Consider the following 16,887-nt stretch of genomic DNA (forward strand, 5'->3'; position numbering starts at 1 on the left):
TAGCTTATTTCTCATCCCTTCCTTCATCTTTAACTTGGTCATCCAGACCAAACCCCACAGAGAGGAATGGGATGCAGCCATGATGGGAAATATTCAGCAAGAGAGAGAGTGTGTGTGGCCGACCAATGACGGGGTGCTGCACGCATGCCGGTTCTTCAACGGAAACCCAAAGTCCGGTGCCAGCGAGGTGAACCGATTGATTGGACCGCGACGTGGCATCAATTTAGCCAACTCACCCGGCGCCTCCATCTCAGCCCTTTCACGCCCTCTTTGCGTTTGTCTCCGTGCTGCCTCTTCGGGCTTCTCGGGCGCAGAGGCTCCTAGCGCAGAGTAATAAGTCAATTCCATACAAAATTCCATACAAGTAGCTCTTGCCAAGGCTCGCAATCTGTCATGCTCTGTGGCCGGGTTTGGGCGCCCTTATAGCCTACCATCCTGGCCGTGGTTCCCTAACGGGAGCCGGTTCTCCGTTTTGGTTCCGATATGCTCCCATTCTCAGAGGCATGCCCCGTCCCTCGTCAGCTCTCGTTAGCGTTGTCAAAGACTAGGATCAAACCCAGACGACCTACGAGTACACTACATACAACTCCAAGCCCCCTCCCCGGCCAGATTGGGCGCCGACGACCAACAAGCTCCAATAGCCAGCTGCAAGTCAGTTCTGCTTGTCTCGCCTCTCCCGCAGCGCTAGACAATGCTTAAGAGAGCAGAATCCGCACGCCATTGGGCGCGCCCCTTGCATCGCCCGTTACGTGGCTGCACCTGTGCCTGGATACTACTAGTAGTGCACGGTACCCACGAAGAACCCAGCTCCCCCCGACATCGCCATGCACTCCGGCAACTCAATTCGCACAGTGCCTCGCATTCATAAGATACACCTCAACCCATCACGATCCAGTCGTCATACGTCCATTGGCCCTTCCCAGAAATCCCTCACCATCCGCCCACCCGCGCCATCTCGACAGAGAGATCCAGAGAAGAGAAGCCAACAGGACGAAGCCACGTCCCCAAACCACCTCCCCCTCCGGGGTTTCCCCCAACTTTCCAACGTCACATATCCAATCTCCTCTCCCCCCTGCCAACCAGGTACAGGGCACAGGGCGCAGGCACGGGCACCATCATTAGCCCAACCAGGCTGGCTCGATGTTCTCGTCCCTTGCAGCTTGCACGAAAATGAAAAAAAAAAAACCAGAAAGAAAGACGTGAAAAGATTGGAAACCCACGAGCCAACTGGCCCCAACGACGACCCAACATACCGCCCACCACCCACCACCCACCAACTGCGGCAGCGGTTGGAGACGGGAATGCAAGGCACCCGCGTGGGGGATTCGGGTTTTCGGTTGCGGTTGGCAGGGGCAGGGTTCGAAAAGGAAAGCAAACAAAACGACGAGAGGCGGGCGAGGAGAAGAGAAGCGAGCTAACAAATGGGCTGGTTTTTTTTTTTTTTGTTTTTTTTTTTTTTTTTTTTTTTTTGGGGGGGGGGGGGGGAGGGGGCTGAGTTCTTTGTTGGCCCAGCCAGTAAGTAATGTAACTATCGGCAGGTACGGTAGGCCACGCCATTTGGGTATTCTTCGTAGGCGATGCCTACATCACGAGTAACACAACACCCTGCCACCACGACCAAGTGCCCAACGCCGATGCTATGCCGGCATGTGCATACCTTTCAGCACACTGGCCGCGTTCGGCTGCGGGGGTTCCAGGACGACGTTACGGAGATGAATGACGGCACGAAAGACTATACGTCGAGCGAGAAGAAACAAAAGACAGAACAAGACAGAAAAACAAAAAAAAAAAAAAGGAAAAGGAAAAGGAAAAGAAGAGGAACAAACAATGGCCGTGTTTGTCTATCCTAGCGACCTTAAATTGGGTAATACCACAAACCTTTTCCATCACCAACAACTGCCAGTCGAAAACTTCGCCCACCCCCTTTGGTTCGTCATTGAGTGGATAGATTCATCCTTTTTTGTGTATTTGCCCGTTCGTTTGCTTGTTTGTTCGTTCGTTCATTCAGCCGACTAGCCATTCACGCACTGCGTAGCTCATCCGGCGGTGTAATTGTATGTGATATGCAAAGGTTCCGCCCCCCTTTCTTTACTTCCAACCAGACCCCCTTCCTCGAAAGGACCTGGCCAGCGTGGCCTAACCGTAGCCCAGTCCAGCGGAGATTCTCCCCTCCTCTCTCTCTCTCGGTCTCTCGCCACGCCACGCTATGGTCGACCTCCCTGCCTGACAGCAGCAGCTAATCAAACCTATTAACACTCAGAGCGTTCCCCCTAGTCATCCTCATCATCCCAATTCGCCTGTCCATACAACGCCCCTCGTCCACTACTACTTCCCGTGCCGCTGCTCTCGAGCTTCTCCAGGAATTCAGGCGGGATAGTCGGGATATACTTTCTCTCCCGCTCGCGGTTGAGCCCGCCGAACCCAGCGCCGTAGCTCACCAGCATGTCTGTGGAGCTCGGCAGGGTGAAGGGCAGCATGAGCGCCGGATCGAGGAGTAGATTGGGGGGCGCCTCGTCCTCCTCGTCGTCTCTGGCGCGGCCGCCAGCGTCGCCTTCTCCTCCTCCCGCCGTATCCGGTCTCGAGGTCCCGCCGGCTGCTGCCCCGTTGGACGTTTTCCCGCCTTCTTTCCTCCCCGGGGTCCCCGGCGGCGAGGCGGCCGCGGCCGCGGCAGCGCGGTTCCTCTCGCGCCTCAGGGCGGCCTCTTTCTGGATGGAGACGAGGTACTTCATGGCGCTCTTCGGCAGGCCCTTCTCGCCCACCTCGGGCCGGTAGTGCGTGGCGGCGTGGATGAGCTGCTGCGGGCTGAGGGCTTTCAGCTGCTGCAGCGTGGCGACGAGGGCCTCGAGGTCGTCGGCGTCGAGGGACGAGAAGCACTGCAGCCACTGGAGTAATTGAATGACGGGAGCCAGGTGGCGGCGAGCGGCTTCGACGGTGGTCTCGCCCGACGACTTCATCTCGCCCTTCTCGTAGTGTTCTGGCTGGCGGTTGTTTTGGCGCGCCCAGTCCTCCAGGGTTGATACGTTCATGCGGATCTGCATCGCTTTTGTGCGGGCCAGGTATTTCCTGTTCGACATGATGCGGTTGAAGAGCTCCGCACCGAGCCAGTAGATGAGTTGGGAGATGACCTGGGCCGTGATGACCGAGTGGACGTCGTAGAGGTCGAGGACGAAGAGAGTGGACGAGAGGAGCGAGGTCACGTTGCGCGGGGAAGGCTTGGCTCTCCGCTTGGGTGATGGTGGCCGGAGCCGCTTCTCGAGCGGCTCCTCCTTGACCTCCTTCCTCCGCTTGAAGATCTTCCATTCGTTTTGGAACGTGATGTCTTCAAAACCGGGTATCGTTTCGTGGTCCAGCATGGCCACGTCGAGGACCTTGTCGAGCCGGCGCTCGGCGTCCCGGACGATGAGTATGAATATCTCGTTGATCAGCTCGGCGAGCTGCGCCTGAAATTCGGTGGTTGCCTCGACAAGACCGGCGTCTTTCTTCAGGTAGTGCAGGAGAAGTGTTGCGTTTGACATCCAGAACGCCAAGATGGTCATATCCCATTGGTGCTTCTCGACCACGGCGTTGATCTTGTTCAAGGCCGTGATGAGCAGCTTAGCCAGTAGCTCGGGGCTGGAGTGATAGTGGGCGTACCGCGCCGCCAAGAAGATCATGTTTGCGGGCACCGGCTTCTGGGATGGCGACCGCTGCGGAGTCATGTTGGTGATGACGATATCCAGGATGCGCTCAAGCTCATTCTCCTGGAAGACGAACATCTGGTCGTGGAGACACCTGGACCAGTCGAACTCTTGCTGTTCTTCCTCGAAATCATCGAGCGACTTGAGAGACCGACAGTTAGCTTGGTCCGGGAAGGGGGCGCGAACGGAACTCTGGGAGTTTTACCTCGGGCTGGTCGTCTATGCCCACGTTCCCCAGGTCCACTTCTAGGTCGCGGGCACTCTCCATCATCATGCGCCGGCGCATCTCGTTCTCGGCCAGCTCCTCTTCCAGCTTGTCCTGGTCGAAGCCAGGGTTGTAGAAGTCATCGGTCGTCCCGGCGGTCCCGATGCCGTAGCCGCTGAGATAGAAGGACATGTCGCTGTCGGGGGCGACGAAGTCGAACGCCGTCCTCCCCGTCGAGGTCTTCGCTTCGGTGGAAGCACCGTTGTCTAGCAGTAGCTTCGCGATGCCCTTGTGTCGGTTGGTCATGGCCCACATGAGGGCGCTCCACTGGTTGCGGTCCTGCTTGTTGACGTCCACGCCGGCGTCAATGAGGGCCTGGACGACCGATTCGTGGCCCTGTGCCCGGGGTATTAATAAGCGGAGATGCGGGACGCTGCGAGCGCTCAACTCACAAAACAGCTTGCGTAGATGAGGGCGGGAGTCCCCTCATCGTCGGGCGCGTCGATGTCGACGTATTTCCTCGCCTTCCCCTCGAGGATCTTGGTGACCGACTCGAGATTGCCGTTGCTTGCCGCCATGATGAACGTCTTTTGCAGAATGTCCTTCTTCTCGTCCTCGGACCTCTTGTCATCCGCGGCAATGGCGTCCTCGTCTTCGAAGGCGGCGCTCGCCGCATGAGCGGCCTGAGCGGCGAGCATCTCCATCAGGCGCGACTCGCTTTCCGGGCCGCCCTTGGTGAGGTCGTCGCCGTAGTTGTCTTCGAGCGTCAAGTCGCTGAAGGTCATGGGCTTCGCGACTATGGGCGACGTCAAGAACTGCGATTGCCCTAAAAGGAGAATTGTTTAGCCACGGCTACTGGGAGAGGCCCGGTGGGCTTTTAGGAAGGAAGGGGGGAGGAGGGGTAAAGGGCGAGCCGAGGGGCACACTAACCCTGCCATCCGTCGTACATCTCCGCCTCGGGCATCAGCTCGGTTGGCACACGTCGCCTGTCGTCGAGGGAGCGCGGGAGATCGTCTGGGAGGGTCCTCGGCTTCGGCGGCTGCCCTGGGGTGCCGGCATCGAAGCCGCCTTCAGAGTCCCCGAGATCCATGGCTCAGGGTGATTGTGGTCTCGCATGCGTCAGCCGTTCATCGGTTCATGGGCGGGCGCATTCGGTATCGGCAGCGCGCATTCGGAACGGTCCCCGGAGTTGCGTGTTTACCCTCTCTTAGTTCGATCGGTGAGAGGGAAAGTTTGTAGGGCCGAGAGTATGTAGAAGTAGACGGGGGTGTCGAGCGATGCTGCCCTCGTCGTTTCCCCCCTCCAAAGATGGTCTTGGGCGTGCCTTAGTGTAAAGTGGGCTTGGCTTGATCGTGGTGCAAGGGGGAGGACACCCCACATTGGTGGCCCGTGCAGACGATAAAGTGGGCTATATCGGTAAAGAATGCAAGTAATCCGTACTCCGTAAAGCGATGCCAGCGTTCGATTCATGTGCCCAAGGATTGCACGCTTTCCCCCTGCGGTCGTAACCGTTGCGCCACGACCTTGTCTGAGTTTCTCAATTACAAAAGAGAAGAGTACCTTGGAAGCATTTATTCCGTAGTTATGGAAGCGAAGCTTCAATGACTTAAGTCTCTGAGATGTGTATATATACACATTGAAGAGCGAAGGGAAGAGCTTCGCTTCCATATACTGGCCTAATCCTCCAATATTTATCTCACCGGCCATTGGATGCCACACTCTTGGCTGCCCGCGTTGCTCTTTCCCTACCTATCTCCCGCAATTGAGAAAGCAGAGCCTTTTGCCCTTTCTTACACAGCGCGCTTCCCAAAGACGCGCAGCCTCTTGACTCCGCCGTCGGGGATCATAATGAGCTTTGCGTGAGTAAAGGGCCTATCCTTGACCAAGCTCTCGGCAGGGTGCTCGGCGTCCGGGCCGCACTTGATGGGCTCGGCCATGTTCACCCAGCCTTCGGCATCCGCGGGCGGCTCCGAGTCGCCGTTCCACTCGATGGCCTCGAGCCTCACCTGCTGCGGGTAGTTGCCGCGGAAGTGGGCCGTGTCGACGAGGAAGCTCTGGATGTAGCCGGGCGCCCCCAGCCGGATGATTGCCCAGTCAAAGTGGCCCTTGGTCCGGGACCGCGCTGTCTCCCACCCATCCCCCATGTCTTTGCCGCGGCCGGGCAGGATCAGGTTGGCGGCGGTGCCGAAGTGCTGATCGTTGCACGACACGGCCACGCCGCCGTTCTGGGCAGCGGCAAGGTCGAAGATGGCCTCCTTGTCCTCCGGGAAGACGGGCACGGCGTGTCCAAACAGGCGGAACCGCGCGATGCCGCCGTCGGGGTACATGTTGAGGCGGACGTGCGTGTACTGCTTCTTGGTGGGGTTGTCGAGCTTCCAGCCGAACCTCTGGCTCGGCCCGCACTCCTGGATCCCGAGGATGGTCTCCCAGCCGCCCCGGGTGCCCTTCCAGGAGAGGACCTCGTCGTCGTTCTGGCTGAAGCAGCCCTCCACCGAGATGGCGGGCGCGTGGTTGCCCGAGAAGAAGGCCGTGTCCACCTCGACGCCCTCGACCGTGCCGGAGGCCACGCCGAGGCGAATCACGACCCAGTCGAACGGCTCCGGGTTGTGCCTCCTCGTCTCCCAACCGTCATACCACGCGCCCGTGTGGACGTACTTGCCCACTTGCCGGATTGGGGCGGCCGGGTTGATCAAGTTAGCCGCATCGGCGAACCATTCGTCCGAGAAGCCCAATACCTTCCCGCCGAGACTCTGGGAGACGAGATCTGTATTGAAGCATGAAAGTCAGACCAGCAGGGAGAATTGAAGCGAGGCTGGCCTTGTTTGTGAGGTCAGAAAGCGAGAGTTCACGAACCGATGCAGCTGGAACGGAAGGTGTTGTCAATCTCATCGGCCGGGACCCGGGTGGCCGGGACGGCTTCTAGCTGGTATTCAATGTCCTCCATGACGTCGGCGGCGCGGAAAGTAAATTGGTGAATTGCTTAAAATAAGATGGCTCTTTACGGGGGCTCCGTGTGACAACCCTCCTTACGACAACGAAGCGATATCGGCTTTAATTAAGGTGGTCAAAATATATCAAGAGGGGTTAGGTTATTAGTGAGATTTCCTTATCGCGAGCCCTGTAGGTACCTTATATATGTACTGTACGGATTACAGTACACTAACTGAACCCTGAATTGGGTTATTACTGTGGCATTCCCAACGGGCACCGAGGTGTGGGCTTCGGCCGGCTCCGTTCGCCTTCGTTGTTTGGAGAGATGCGGAGGCAAGTCGGGCGGGTCCATTTTGACCAGAGAGCACCCACTCACACGTTGTTGCTGACCAGGTACGTATTAGTTATACGCTAGGTAATATCGAGAATGCAAAAGAGTTTTCCACTTCGCCCTCCTTGGCCGATTGCTCGGATGCCCGTTGAAGCGGGGCAACCCATGGGTCTCGGCACGGCGAGACACGGACGCCAAGCCGGGGGTGATTTAGAATCGCGCGAAATCCATTGGTCGGAGCTCTGCCTGCCGTCATCGCAGGTCGTAGCTGCACCATCAACACCACACCCAACAGCAGAAACTGTTCTTTGGCGAGAATAGATATTTAGCGTCACGAAAAACAGTTGTTCCCTCCCCTACCTCCATCGCACTAAGTGGGAATTGTGTGTACTTTTGATCTGTTTTCTCTTCTCAATCTGTGCGCTGGCTTCTTTTTCGGTTGACACAGGCAGCCCGGAGCTCACCTCCAGGGGGACTGCTTCAGATAGCTGCAACTTCCCCGCAGCTTGCGCCATCGTTTTCAGTGGTCTCCTGTACGATCTTTTCACCCTCGGCTTCTCCAGAGCTTTCAACGGCTGCCACTTCTTTCGACGACCGGGGACCTGCATCAAATCCGAACATACGATAGCGTATGAAGATGGCCTCTGCAGAGTCTACTTTGCCAACCCACGGCGACGCTCCTGCACCGACCGAAAGCGAACCTCTGCTCGGCAGGCCAGGCGACGCAACCCAGAGACCCGACGCCCCGATGATTTACAACCTCTTCCTCGGTAAGCTGCGACTTGCAATACTTTCCATGTCGCCGTTCGAAAAAGCTCATCGTTTCTAGGCACGGGCAAGCTGGCCCAGGCTGGTGCACTGCTCCTCCTCGCCATCATCTGGGCCTCCGTCTTCACCAACCCGACCCTCCCGCTCGTGTCTCCCCACCCTCTTCTACAATCCTTGGGCGTCTACACCGTGATTCAGGCAATTCTGATTCTTCAGCCGACCAACACTCCACATACCAAGCTCCTGGGCCAGCGCGCCCATTTCCGAATGGTAAGTCCTCCTGCATCCCCTCGCAAGGCGTAAGACCTCGCGCGATCTGCTGCATCATCATGTCCACCACCAATTCGCTGACACGTAACCCTCCCGGGTTCGCTCCCCCACCGTCCAACAGCACATCCTCTCCCTGTCCCTCTTCGTCGCCGGGACGACCATCATCGAGGTCAACAAGGCCACCAACCACCTCGCCCACTTCCACTCGCCCCACGCCTTCCTGGGCGTCATCACCCTCTCCCTGCTCCTCCTCCAGTACCTCTTCGGCCTCACCATCTGGGCCGTGCCCGCCCTCTACGGCGGCGAGGACCCCGCCAAGCGGCTGTGGAAGTACCACCGCTGGGTCGGCTACGCGGCCCTGCTCCTGCTCCTGGCCACCGTCGCGGCCGCCGTCGAGACCGACTACACCAAGAGCGTGCTGCGCATCCGCCTCTGGGCCGTGCTCGTGGCCGAGGCCCTCATCGTCGCCGGCGTCTTCCCGAGGGTGCACCTGAGAAAGTTGGGCTTGCGGTCACCCCGCGCCTCCTCCTCCTCCTCCTCCTGAAGGCTTGCTCTAACGGGGCTGGGTGGCGCGCCTTGAGGGAAGATACGGACGGATGAGGTGGTTGACGGGAAATGGATTGAGAGTAATAGAATCATGCTAATGATTTTTTTTTTCTTTGGCCTACTTTCCCTCCTTTCTTAAATTGGCATCCAGACTTATTCTAGAGTCGATCTAAGGGAGGGGGGCCTACGTTTCAGGGAGTCAGCTATATTGGTGCTGGATGCTGGAGGAATAAGCTAGGAAGCCTATCTCACGGGACGACCTTCTTGTCGGGGTTAGATTGGATGAATGCTACTTCGTACTTCTTGGATCACGGCTTGAGCTTTTGGGATTGAACAATTGGACTGCTCTGCTGGGCTGGCAAACGTCAACATGTTATGATAATCGCGGCATAGCCAACATGCGCCGACCTTTTAAAATACAGTATTCGTCATTAAACTGAGGCATCGTCTCTCGGGTATACAAGAACGCCAAACATATTCTAACCCTCCCGTGATACATGCTGTTACAGACAGACAGCAGGCAATCTCTCGGGTACCTAGTCCCAACTCCGGCAGTCGTTCCCTCCCCCTCCCACCATTACTTCATCCCCTCCTTTTCACAGCCTCCCACGCTGAAAGCGCGACCCGGCATTGTTTCCGTTCTCGCCTTTGCTTTCAGCGACCATCAGGCCAACCTCCTGTCGAGACCGCCGCGTATTTCCGCCGGTCACCATATGTCAATGTGCCCGCTCGCACCGTGTATTAGCCACATACCGCCCTTCACCGTATCCTGTTTGTTGAATAGGTTGTTTTTTTTCCCTCCTTGTTCTCTTCATTCGATTCGCAATGGACGCCGACAATCCGCCAAGCAAAGCAGCCGCCGCCAAAATTTAAATAAATAAAAAAAGAGAAAAAAAAAATCAAGGTATCACAAAAAAGAGTGTCGTGAAACATCCAACCGCTAAACTCCGATGCTCCTTGCCGCCTGCCGTGTGGTACGCCGAAAGACGCGGGTATCTCGATAACTGCGTTCATGGGTACGGATGGACTGGATCCATTGGCCAATCGTCCTCGGTGATGCTGGACCAGAAGAACCACACCAGAACCACCGACACTAGAGTGAACAGGGTTTGGAAGAGCGCCCCGTCGATCGCGCCAGAGGTGCCATCGCAGATGTACGGGCTGACGACGAAATTAAAGACCTGACCGGCAGCAAAAGCAACTGCCGCCGAAACGAGGAACATCATCGGCCTGATCTCGCCGAGCACCTTGAGGACAAGAACGCTCTCCAGCACGAAGAAGAGGACAATCCACAGGAGGGGAATGAGCAGGTACAGCACATAGAGCGCAATGTTCCTGTTCGGAAGGGAGTAGCTCGAGTCCCAGTACCCGGTAAAGGAGAATCCGGTGTCGAGGGCAATGTAACCGACGCCGATAAGGAAGACGAGGGACGAGACGAAGAACAGCCCGACGGAGAGCGGTGTCCCGTCATCCATCAGCTGGTAGCCGACAATGCCGTTGAGAAAGAGGATCCATGTGGTTGCGGCAATGGCTCCAATGTGAATGGCGCTGAAGGCCTGTGATTCGAATCAATCAGTACAGAACTTTCCTGGTCCATCGACATCCTTACATACCATTCGCACGTCAGAATTGAGGGGGAAATCTCCCACCGAGAAGATCTCACATATTGAAATCAGTATGTAGCCCAGGAGGAACGCTTGCATTTCCCTACCACAGCGGTTAGATCAGGGCAGCGCGATACATATGCAGAGTCACCAACCTCCTTCCGACAGCTGCCCGTTTCCTTTCTGAGCGATACAGCAGCCATACGCTGACAACAATCGCAACGCCGGCCAGTAGTATCGAGCCTGGGATTGTCAGTCTTGAGACGTCGAACAGTATTGTGGCGGGTCACAAACCGAGATTGCCCAGGTGCCGGTCATTGGACAATGAAATGCCCTTCAGCTGGCAGCCGCCCCATGGTCCCGACTGATCATGCTTATCGCGTGATAGAAGCTGCAGAGAGATGGGTGAGCAAACGTGCCCCGAGCAAACATGCTTTGAGCAGGGATGGATCCTCTCTTGCGGGCCACACTCACATTGCAGACGGGGAGCGTCGTGTCTCGACAGAACTCCTATTCCCACGGCGTGGTCAGCCTCATGCAATCCTCTCCGATGCAGCTGGTGTTGCCCACATCAAAGTTGCCAAACTTTGTTGAACCCATTGTGCAAGGTGACGCCGCGGCCGTTTGGTGCTATGCGTTCCGTTCGAGTGATGCGGCCGAGTTACCAACGACAATATGTGCGTTCAGAAGGAAGAAAAAAATCGAATGCAACGTTGTTGTATCTCAAAAGAATGTTCGTTTTCTTGTTTCTTTTTTTCTTCTTCTCTCGTCTCCCGTTGAATCTCGCCCTTCGCGGCCTTCACCGACCATTCGACACGCGCAGCGCTGGCCAGGATATGTGGTGGTTGGCGGGTGGGGATTCGAGCTTGGCTCTGATGCAGCCGACACACAGCGTTGCCCAGTGACGCTCGCCCTGCTTGCGCGCAAAAGCTGATTCCACCTCTTTTAGATGGCTCTGTACCCTGCGCAACACTCCTTGTCGACCGTCTGACGATTCCCGCGCACGCGACACGGTTCTCAACGGCAATTGAGGGCGATCGGCTCGTTTCTCGAAGCGGGCGGTGGCGTTGTGGGATGGACAGGCTGGCTGTGATGAAGAACGAGCGCGGGCTGGGGGTTTTGGTCAGCTCGGCAATATAAACCCAATGCCTGGTCGAAGGCCGGGAGCTGCCTCTTCGAGTTTACTTGCGGCAGGAACCAAGACAGCGCCCCGTTTTGGCGTGGCACGGAAAAATCGATCCACAAAATCTTCAATCTGAGAAGGTGATTGGCTCGAGACGGAGGCACCTTTCCCATTCGGTATCCAGCCCAAGTCTCTTACGAGATGACAGTGTGACAGCGAAACTGGAGCCAACCAGTTTCGCTTTACTTTAGCTGGAACGGTAGCATTTTCCATGCAACGGTTTCTTCCCTATTAGCGTGAGATCTCCGAAGACCGATCTGGGCAATACTATAGTACTCAAGCCATTGCGGAGTGGTGCCGACAGTCCTCGACAGGAGTCTACCAATTAAACTACGGAGTACGGATTACACAATCAGGTACACGGCGCTTCCCATCGCTCGTTGGCTATGCTTTTTGATGGGGCGGTGCAGGCCGGCGGGGTGACAAGGGACGCAATCGGTCTCAGCTGCGAACACTCTGTCTTGGATGGGTTCCTAAGACGGTTATTGGTGGGTGAACAAGATTGCCATGGAGATCTTGCAAAGAGTGTTCCTGGTATTCGACCACACCCATCGCAGGGTTCGTCAATAACGGAGTGTAGAGAATGCAGATTTCTGGTTGTCGGCAAGCGTGTGCAGGTAGAATGCATGATGAGTTCGATGCCGGGCATACGGTGAGGTGCTTCGAAACATGACCATGCGTCACAGCCACAGGTGCTGCGCAGCGCCAAAGACAGGAAGATCTGGTTGGCCTGTCGCGCCGGCCTTTCCCAATGTGGGTCTTCAGCGAGCTGGAGGTTCCAGTTGTCTCACTCACTCACACACACACACACAAACCCACCCTCCGCCATGCTTCAACTTCCCGCAGTACGAGTCCGCTGCGCGTAATCCGTTGAAAAAAGGAATATTTCCAGGCTCATTACATGGGCCATTTCGGGAGTATTCGGCGGACTTTCCATCTTGTGCCAACTTGTAACTTCTCATGAGCTATTGCGACCCAGGTTCGCATTCGCCAGGTGGGACAAGACTCGTCACCATCCGGAACGAGCCATATTACGCAAGACAGTGCCAATCGATTCCGTGACTGTACTAGTAAGGTAAGCAAGTAAGCTCCGGTACTGCAAAATCAAATATTCCGAGGGGCGGAAGTGGGGAGCAAGAAGGCGGCAAGGCGCCCGCTGCGGGCCACCGTCGGCGGAGTCGGCCCCACGGTGCCCACCGAGACCAAGCCGGCGGCGATTCATGCTCGAAACGGTCTGCGCCGGGATGGTGGAACCCATGGCCATCCGCGTGGCAAGACCGGCCAACATAAGGAACACTCCACAGTGTTCGTTACATACTGTGTCGGACAGCGCGGAGAGCTGTCTTGGTCTGAAGCGCCCAGCTAATCGGTCGCTAGGTCCGGCTGCGACAGCTTGGAGGCGGCACAGCTTGTTAGAGCGCAGGGCAAGGCATTGAAACGTTTTGCCTAGTGAGGTTAATAAGAATCAAGTTCCCTTCTCATCACTGTTCACCGTGGAAAGGCGGTGGTTGTTTGAATCTTTCACATGGCATGTTGTTGCTGCATTGCTTCTCTTGAACCCTTAATGTATGAGATGTTGCGGGTCAGAACGCCACACGCGGTCGAACACATCTGCACTTTGTCAAAATGACGGGAGACGTGGCCAGGATCGCTAGGCCAAGCTGACCCTGCTTTGTTGGAGTTAGACTCACTGGTTACTTACCTATTCGTACTATGGAACTACCACAGTTTCTACAAATATGGAATGCCGGATAAAGGTATTTGTGCATGTACTGTGTGGCGGAGGTGCTTCCAAACCGTGAACCATGTTTGCTCGCGTGTCGGGCTCTCCTCAGGCAGTTTCGGTTTTGCCCAGATGACCGGACTCCTCGTCGGACGAATGCCACACGAAAACGCGCATGATGTTCTCAGTCCCGTGAGCCCCTGAAAAGGGGGAGTAAGAACCGCAGTTTATCCGTCATCAAATTGCCGCCTTGCCGAGTTTCCGTAGGGATTTGCAGTGATGTGCGCTGGCTGGCGGTCATACTCGGGTAGGCTGTGGAAGACAACAGGAGGAACAAAGTTGGATGTGGGTCCGGGGTCCTGGCGAAGTGGGTTAGCGGCTTGGCAGACAGGGGGGTCCGCGTCGCTGGCGGGCTGCTTGGCGGCCGGGGGCGGTCCTCTGACGCCAAACTTCTCCCAAACTCCCAACCATTCTTCTGCACCGCCGCTCGAGGCCTGAGACCCGGAGGATACCCGACACTTTTGCACGGTAACCCTCGTGACAGCTGACCGGATGAGTCCCTCGCCAGCGAATCCCGTCGAGTTCGGACAACGCCCCACGATTCCCCTCCCCACTCCCACGGCATCAACAATCGTGCATCTGCACTCCACGCGGACGCGGGCTGCTGCCAAACAGCCCCATAACCACCAAGATTCCCGTCCCCAATCCGGCCCGTCTTCCCTCCAACATTCCCCTCCGCACACTGCCCGGTCACAACCAACGACAACACCCGGGCCACGATCGAGAACAGACATCCAGGCTACTCGGTTCATCTCACGGCTACGGCCACCCCGTTGACGAACCCGGCTACTCGGAGTCTGAGGACGACAGTTCGTGGACAGATACGGGAGACATTGCCGAGCAGCTCGCCGACGACGATCCGCTTCGCCAGCGGGCAACACAGACACTCGGCGACGACGCGTTCGCCGGGTCCCTCAAGAAGAGGCATCACGGAGGCCGCTCCTCCAAGCGGGTCCGGTACAGCGAGCCGTTGTCTCCAGGGAGCAGCCGGTCTGCATCACAGCACATTGACGCCATCAGCAAAGAGGCGATCCAAGTCCCAACCGTTGGCAATCGCAAGGCACCCAGGGCGGAGCGCCTACTAGCCGCAATCATGACGGGCGGCACGAGTTCTATCCACGGCCTGACGGGCAAGCCGTTACTGTTCGTTGCTTCGAGCGCGTCGAATTGCTCAGGGATGCTGATCTTTGCCACAGTTATTTCACTTCGATTTTTGTATCATTAGGAGTATTCCTTTTCGGATATGACCAGGGTGTTATGTCAGGTATCATCGTGTAAGCTCGATTCCTCTGAATCCCTCCCAGCACCCTAGAATGCTGGCTAACCGAGGCGTTTTCACAGCGGCGAGTATTTTCGCAAGTATTTTCATGACCCGACACCGGTGCAGATCGCGACCATGGTCGCGATCCTCGAGATCGGCGCTCTAATATCCTCCCTCATGGTTGGTCGGATTGGCGACATCATTGGACGTCGAAAGACCATCTTCTACGGTTCCTGCGTGTTCTTCGTCGGCGGTGCCCTACAGAGCTTCGCGGTGAACATGCCAATGATGTTGGTGGGAAGAGTCCTGGCCGGTCTGGGCGTCGGCATGCTGTCGACCATCGTACCCGTCTACCAGTCTGAGATCTCGCCTCCCCATAACCGTGGCCACCTCGCGTGCATCGAGTTCACGGGAAATATTACCGGATATGCCACCTCCGTTTGGGTCGACTACTTCTGCATGTTCATCGAGGGCGACTTGTCCTGGCGTCTGCCCTTGCTGATGCAGTGTATAATGGGCGGCCTGCTCGGTTTGGGAAGCTTGATCATCGTCGAGTCTCCTAGGTGTGTATCCGTACCACCACCCGGTCTCTCTCTCTCTCTCTCGCATGCTAACCAAACTTTGGCAGATGGCTTCTGGACAACGACCACGACGAGGAGGGCATCGTCGTTATCGCCAACCTCTATGGTGGCGGTGACATCCACAACCCCCGTGCTCGGGACGAGTTCCGCGACATCAAGATGAACGTTCTCCTGCAGCGACAGGAGGGCGAGCGCACCTACGGCGAGATGTTCAAGCGGTACAGCCGCCGCGTCTTCATTGCCATGTCGGCGCAGGCTCTGGCTCAGCTGAACGGCATCAATGTCATCTCGTACTACGCCCCTTACCTTTTTGAGCGGGCCGGCTGGATCGGCCACGCCGCCGTGCTGATGGCCGGCATCAACGGCATCACCTATGTCCTGTCGACCATTCCGCCGTGGTACATTGTGGACCGCTGGGGTCGGCGGCCCATCCTGCTGTCCGGCGCTATTGCCATGTGCCTGTCGCTCTCGTCGATCGCGTACGTCCAGTACCTTGACATCCCCTTGACGCCCAAGCTGGTCGTCATTCTGGTCGTCATATACAACGCAGCGTTTGGCTACTCGTGGGGCCCCGTTCCCTGGCTTTACCCGCCCGAGATTCTGCCTCTCAAGATCCGCTCCAAGGGTGCCAGCTTGTCGACAGCCACCAACTGGGCCTTCAACTGGCTGGTGGGCGAGATGACGCCCATCCTGCAGGAGTTGATTGCCTGGCGCTTGTATCTCGTGCATGCCTTTTTCTGCGCACTTAGTTTCGTAGTTGGTATGTTTCTGGACCCCCCCCCCCCGGCCCCCGCCCCCCAAACTCCCGCCCGTTCAGTCGTGTGTGGTCCTAACAGAAGGCTCTAGTGTACTTCCTCTACCCCGAAACATGCGGCGTTCGCCTCGAGGACATGGACGCTCTCTTTGGCGACTCGACCCGCGCCCTCGGCACCCCTGTTTCGTCCTCCACCCCGGCCATGCGCGCCGAGTCGGACGCGCTGCTGCGTCCGGAGTCGCCCGTGCCCCCACTTGATGCCGCGGGTGGAGCGAGGAGCAGGCACGCTGCGAGCGCGGTTATTCCCGGGCTGAACATTGAGCCGCCTGTTGATGTCGAGGCTGATGGGAAATCCAGGACGGCCCCCACTAGGGCCTCTGCTGAAGGTAGGAGCGGAGGCCTGGGCGGTTGGTTCTCTAGGATCATCGGACGGGGCAGCAACGGAGAGGGGAGTTCCGGCGGGTATGCCCCTGTTCAACAAAGGGAGGACTAGAGCGGTGTCGCTTTGGAAGGATATCTAGATGCGACTTTACCTAGGATCGTGTGTTGGGACTCGTGATTTTGGGTTTGGGTAGCACGGGGTGCATATAGATGGCGCGGATGTGTGTCGCTGGGCGGAATGTTATCCGGACCTCCCTGTTCCTTTTCCTTTTTTTTTCTCTTCTTTTTTGCTTCTTCCTTTTCTCTTCTTTTTTCCCGTCTTCTGGGCTAGGGGATCTTAATTCGGTCACATAGAGATGCTTTGGCTGGGGCGCAGCAAGCATGTACCGTACCAGCAAGCGGCTTCTTTGCGTCGGAACGGTCAAATAAACCCCTTTGAAATTGCGTTAGTTCTCTAACTTTGTGCAGGCTTGCAAGCATAGAATATATAAGGTACGATTTGCATTCTGCGGGCTCATGACAAAAAAAAAATTCTCGATTCCGTTCTCATGTTCCCGTCGCAATCGTGTTGGTCAATCGGGCGTTCTCGTACTGGTGTGAAGGAAGGGGCAG

General features: G+C 57.0%; 5 protein-coding genes across 5 annotated transcripts; 2 read left to right on the forward strand and 3 right to left on the reverse strand.

Moving 5' to 3' along the window:
* Window positions 1-2,270: 2,270 nt before the first annotated feature.
* Window positions 2,271-4,972, reverse strand: MYCTH_2113540 (uncharacterized protein; the record flags this gene model as incomplete). The annotated part of the gene is made up of 4 exons (XM_003666842.1): window positions 2,271-3,818; window positions 3,883-4,278; window positions 4,335-4,708; window positions 4,813-4,972. The coding sequence occupies 4 exons, from the start codon at window positions 4,970-4,972 to the stop codon at window positions 2,271-2,273; spliced, it is 2,478 nt and encodes an 825-aa protein (XP_003666890.1).
* A 700-nt stretch (window positions 4,973-5,672) lies between these two features.
* MYCTH_2113541 (uncharacterized protein) lies at window positions 5,673-6,826 on the reverse strand (the record flags this gene model as incomplete). Its single annotated transcript, XM_003666843.1, has 2 exons — window positions 5,673-6,646; window positions 6,736-6,826. The coding sequence occupies 2 exons, from the start codon at window positions 6,824-6,826 to the stop codon at window positions 5,673-5,675; spliced, it is 1,065 nt and encodes a 354-aa protein (XP_003666891.1).
* A 592-nt stretch (window positions 6,827-7,418) lies between these two features.
* Window positions 7,419-8,976, forward strand: MYCTH_2312016 (uncharacterized protein). The gene is made up of 3 exons (XM_003666844.1): window positions 7,419-7,914; window positions 7,974-8,182; window positions 8,304-8,976. Exons 1-3 carry the CDS (start codon window positions 7,782-7,784, stop codon window positions 8,724-8,726), a joined length of 765 nt encoding a protein of 254 aa, XP_003666892.1. The 5' UTR covers window positions 7,419-7,781; the 3' UTR covers window positions 8,727-8,976.
* A 762-nt stretch (window positions 8,977-9,738) lies between these two features.
* On the reverse strand, window positions 9,739-10,932 carry MYCTH_2070984 (uncharacterized protein; the record flags this gene model as incomplete). The annotated part of the gene is made up of 6 exons (XM_003666845.1): window positions 9,739-10,284; window positions 10,342-10,435; window positions 10,488-10,575; window positions 10,627-10,696; window positions 10,807-10,842; window positions 10,903-10,932. 6 exons carry the CDS (start codon window positions 10,930-10,932, stop codon window positions 9,739-9,741), a joined length of 864 nt encoding a protein of 287 aa, XP_003666893.1.
* Window positions 10,933-13,416: 2,484 nt separating this feature from the next.
* MYCTH_109194 (uncharacterized protein) lies at window positions 13,417-16,778 on the forward strand (the record flags this gene model as incomplete). Its single annotated transcript, XM_003666846.1, has 6 exons — window positions 13,417-13,430; window positions 13,914-14,441; window positions 14,495-14,572; window positions 14,640-15,122; window positions 15,188-15,900; window positions 15,987-16,778. 6 exons carry the CDS (start codon window positions 13,417-13,419, stop codon window positions 16,385-16,387), a joined length of 2,217 nt encoding a protein of 738 aa, XP_003666894.1. The 3' UTR covers window positions 16,388-16,778.
* Window positions 16,779-16,887: the final 109 nt, after the last annotated feature.

This window comes from Thermothelomyces thermophilus, chromosome 7, assembly GCF_000226095.1.
Source record: "Thermothelomyces thermophilus ATCC 42464 chromosome 7, complete sequence".
NCBI lineage: Eukaryota > Fungi > Ascomycota > Sordariomycetes > Sordariales > Chaetomiaceae > Thermothelomyces > Thermothelomyces thermophilus.

Bases quoted from the DNA above. Each gene is read 5' to 3' on its own strand.
- MYCTH_2312016 (XM_003666844.1), top strand. From the start codon at position 7,782: ATGGCCTCTGCAGAGTCTACTTTGCCAACCCACGGCGACGCTCCTGCA. The intron at 7,915-7,973 runs GTAAGCTGCGAC...CATCGTTTCTAG, and splicing joins GATTTACAACCTCTTCCTCG to GCACGGGCAAGCTGGCCCAG. The intron at 8,183-8,303 runs GTAAGTCCTCCT...ACCGTCCAACAG, and splicing joins AGCGCGCCCATTTCCGAATG to CACATCCTCTCCCTGTCCCT.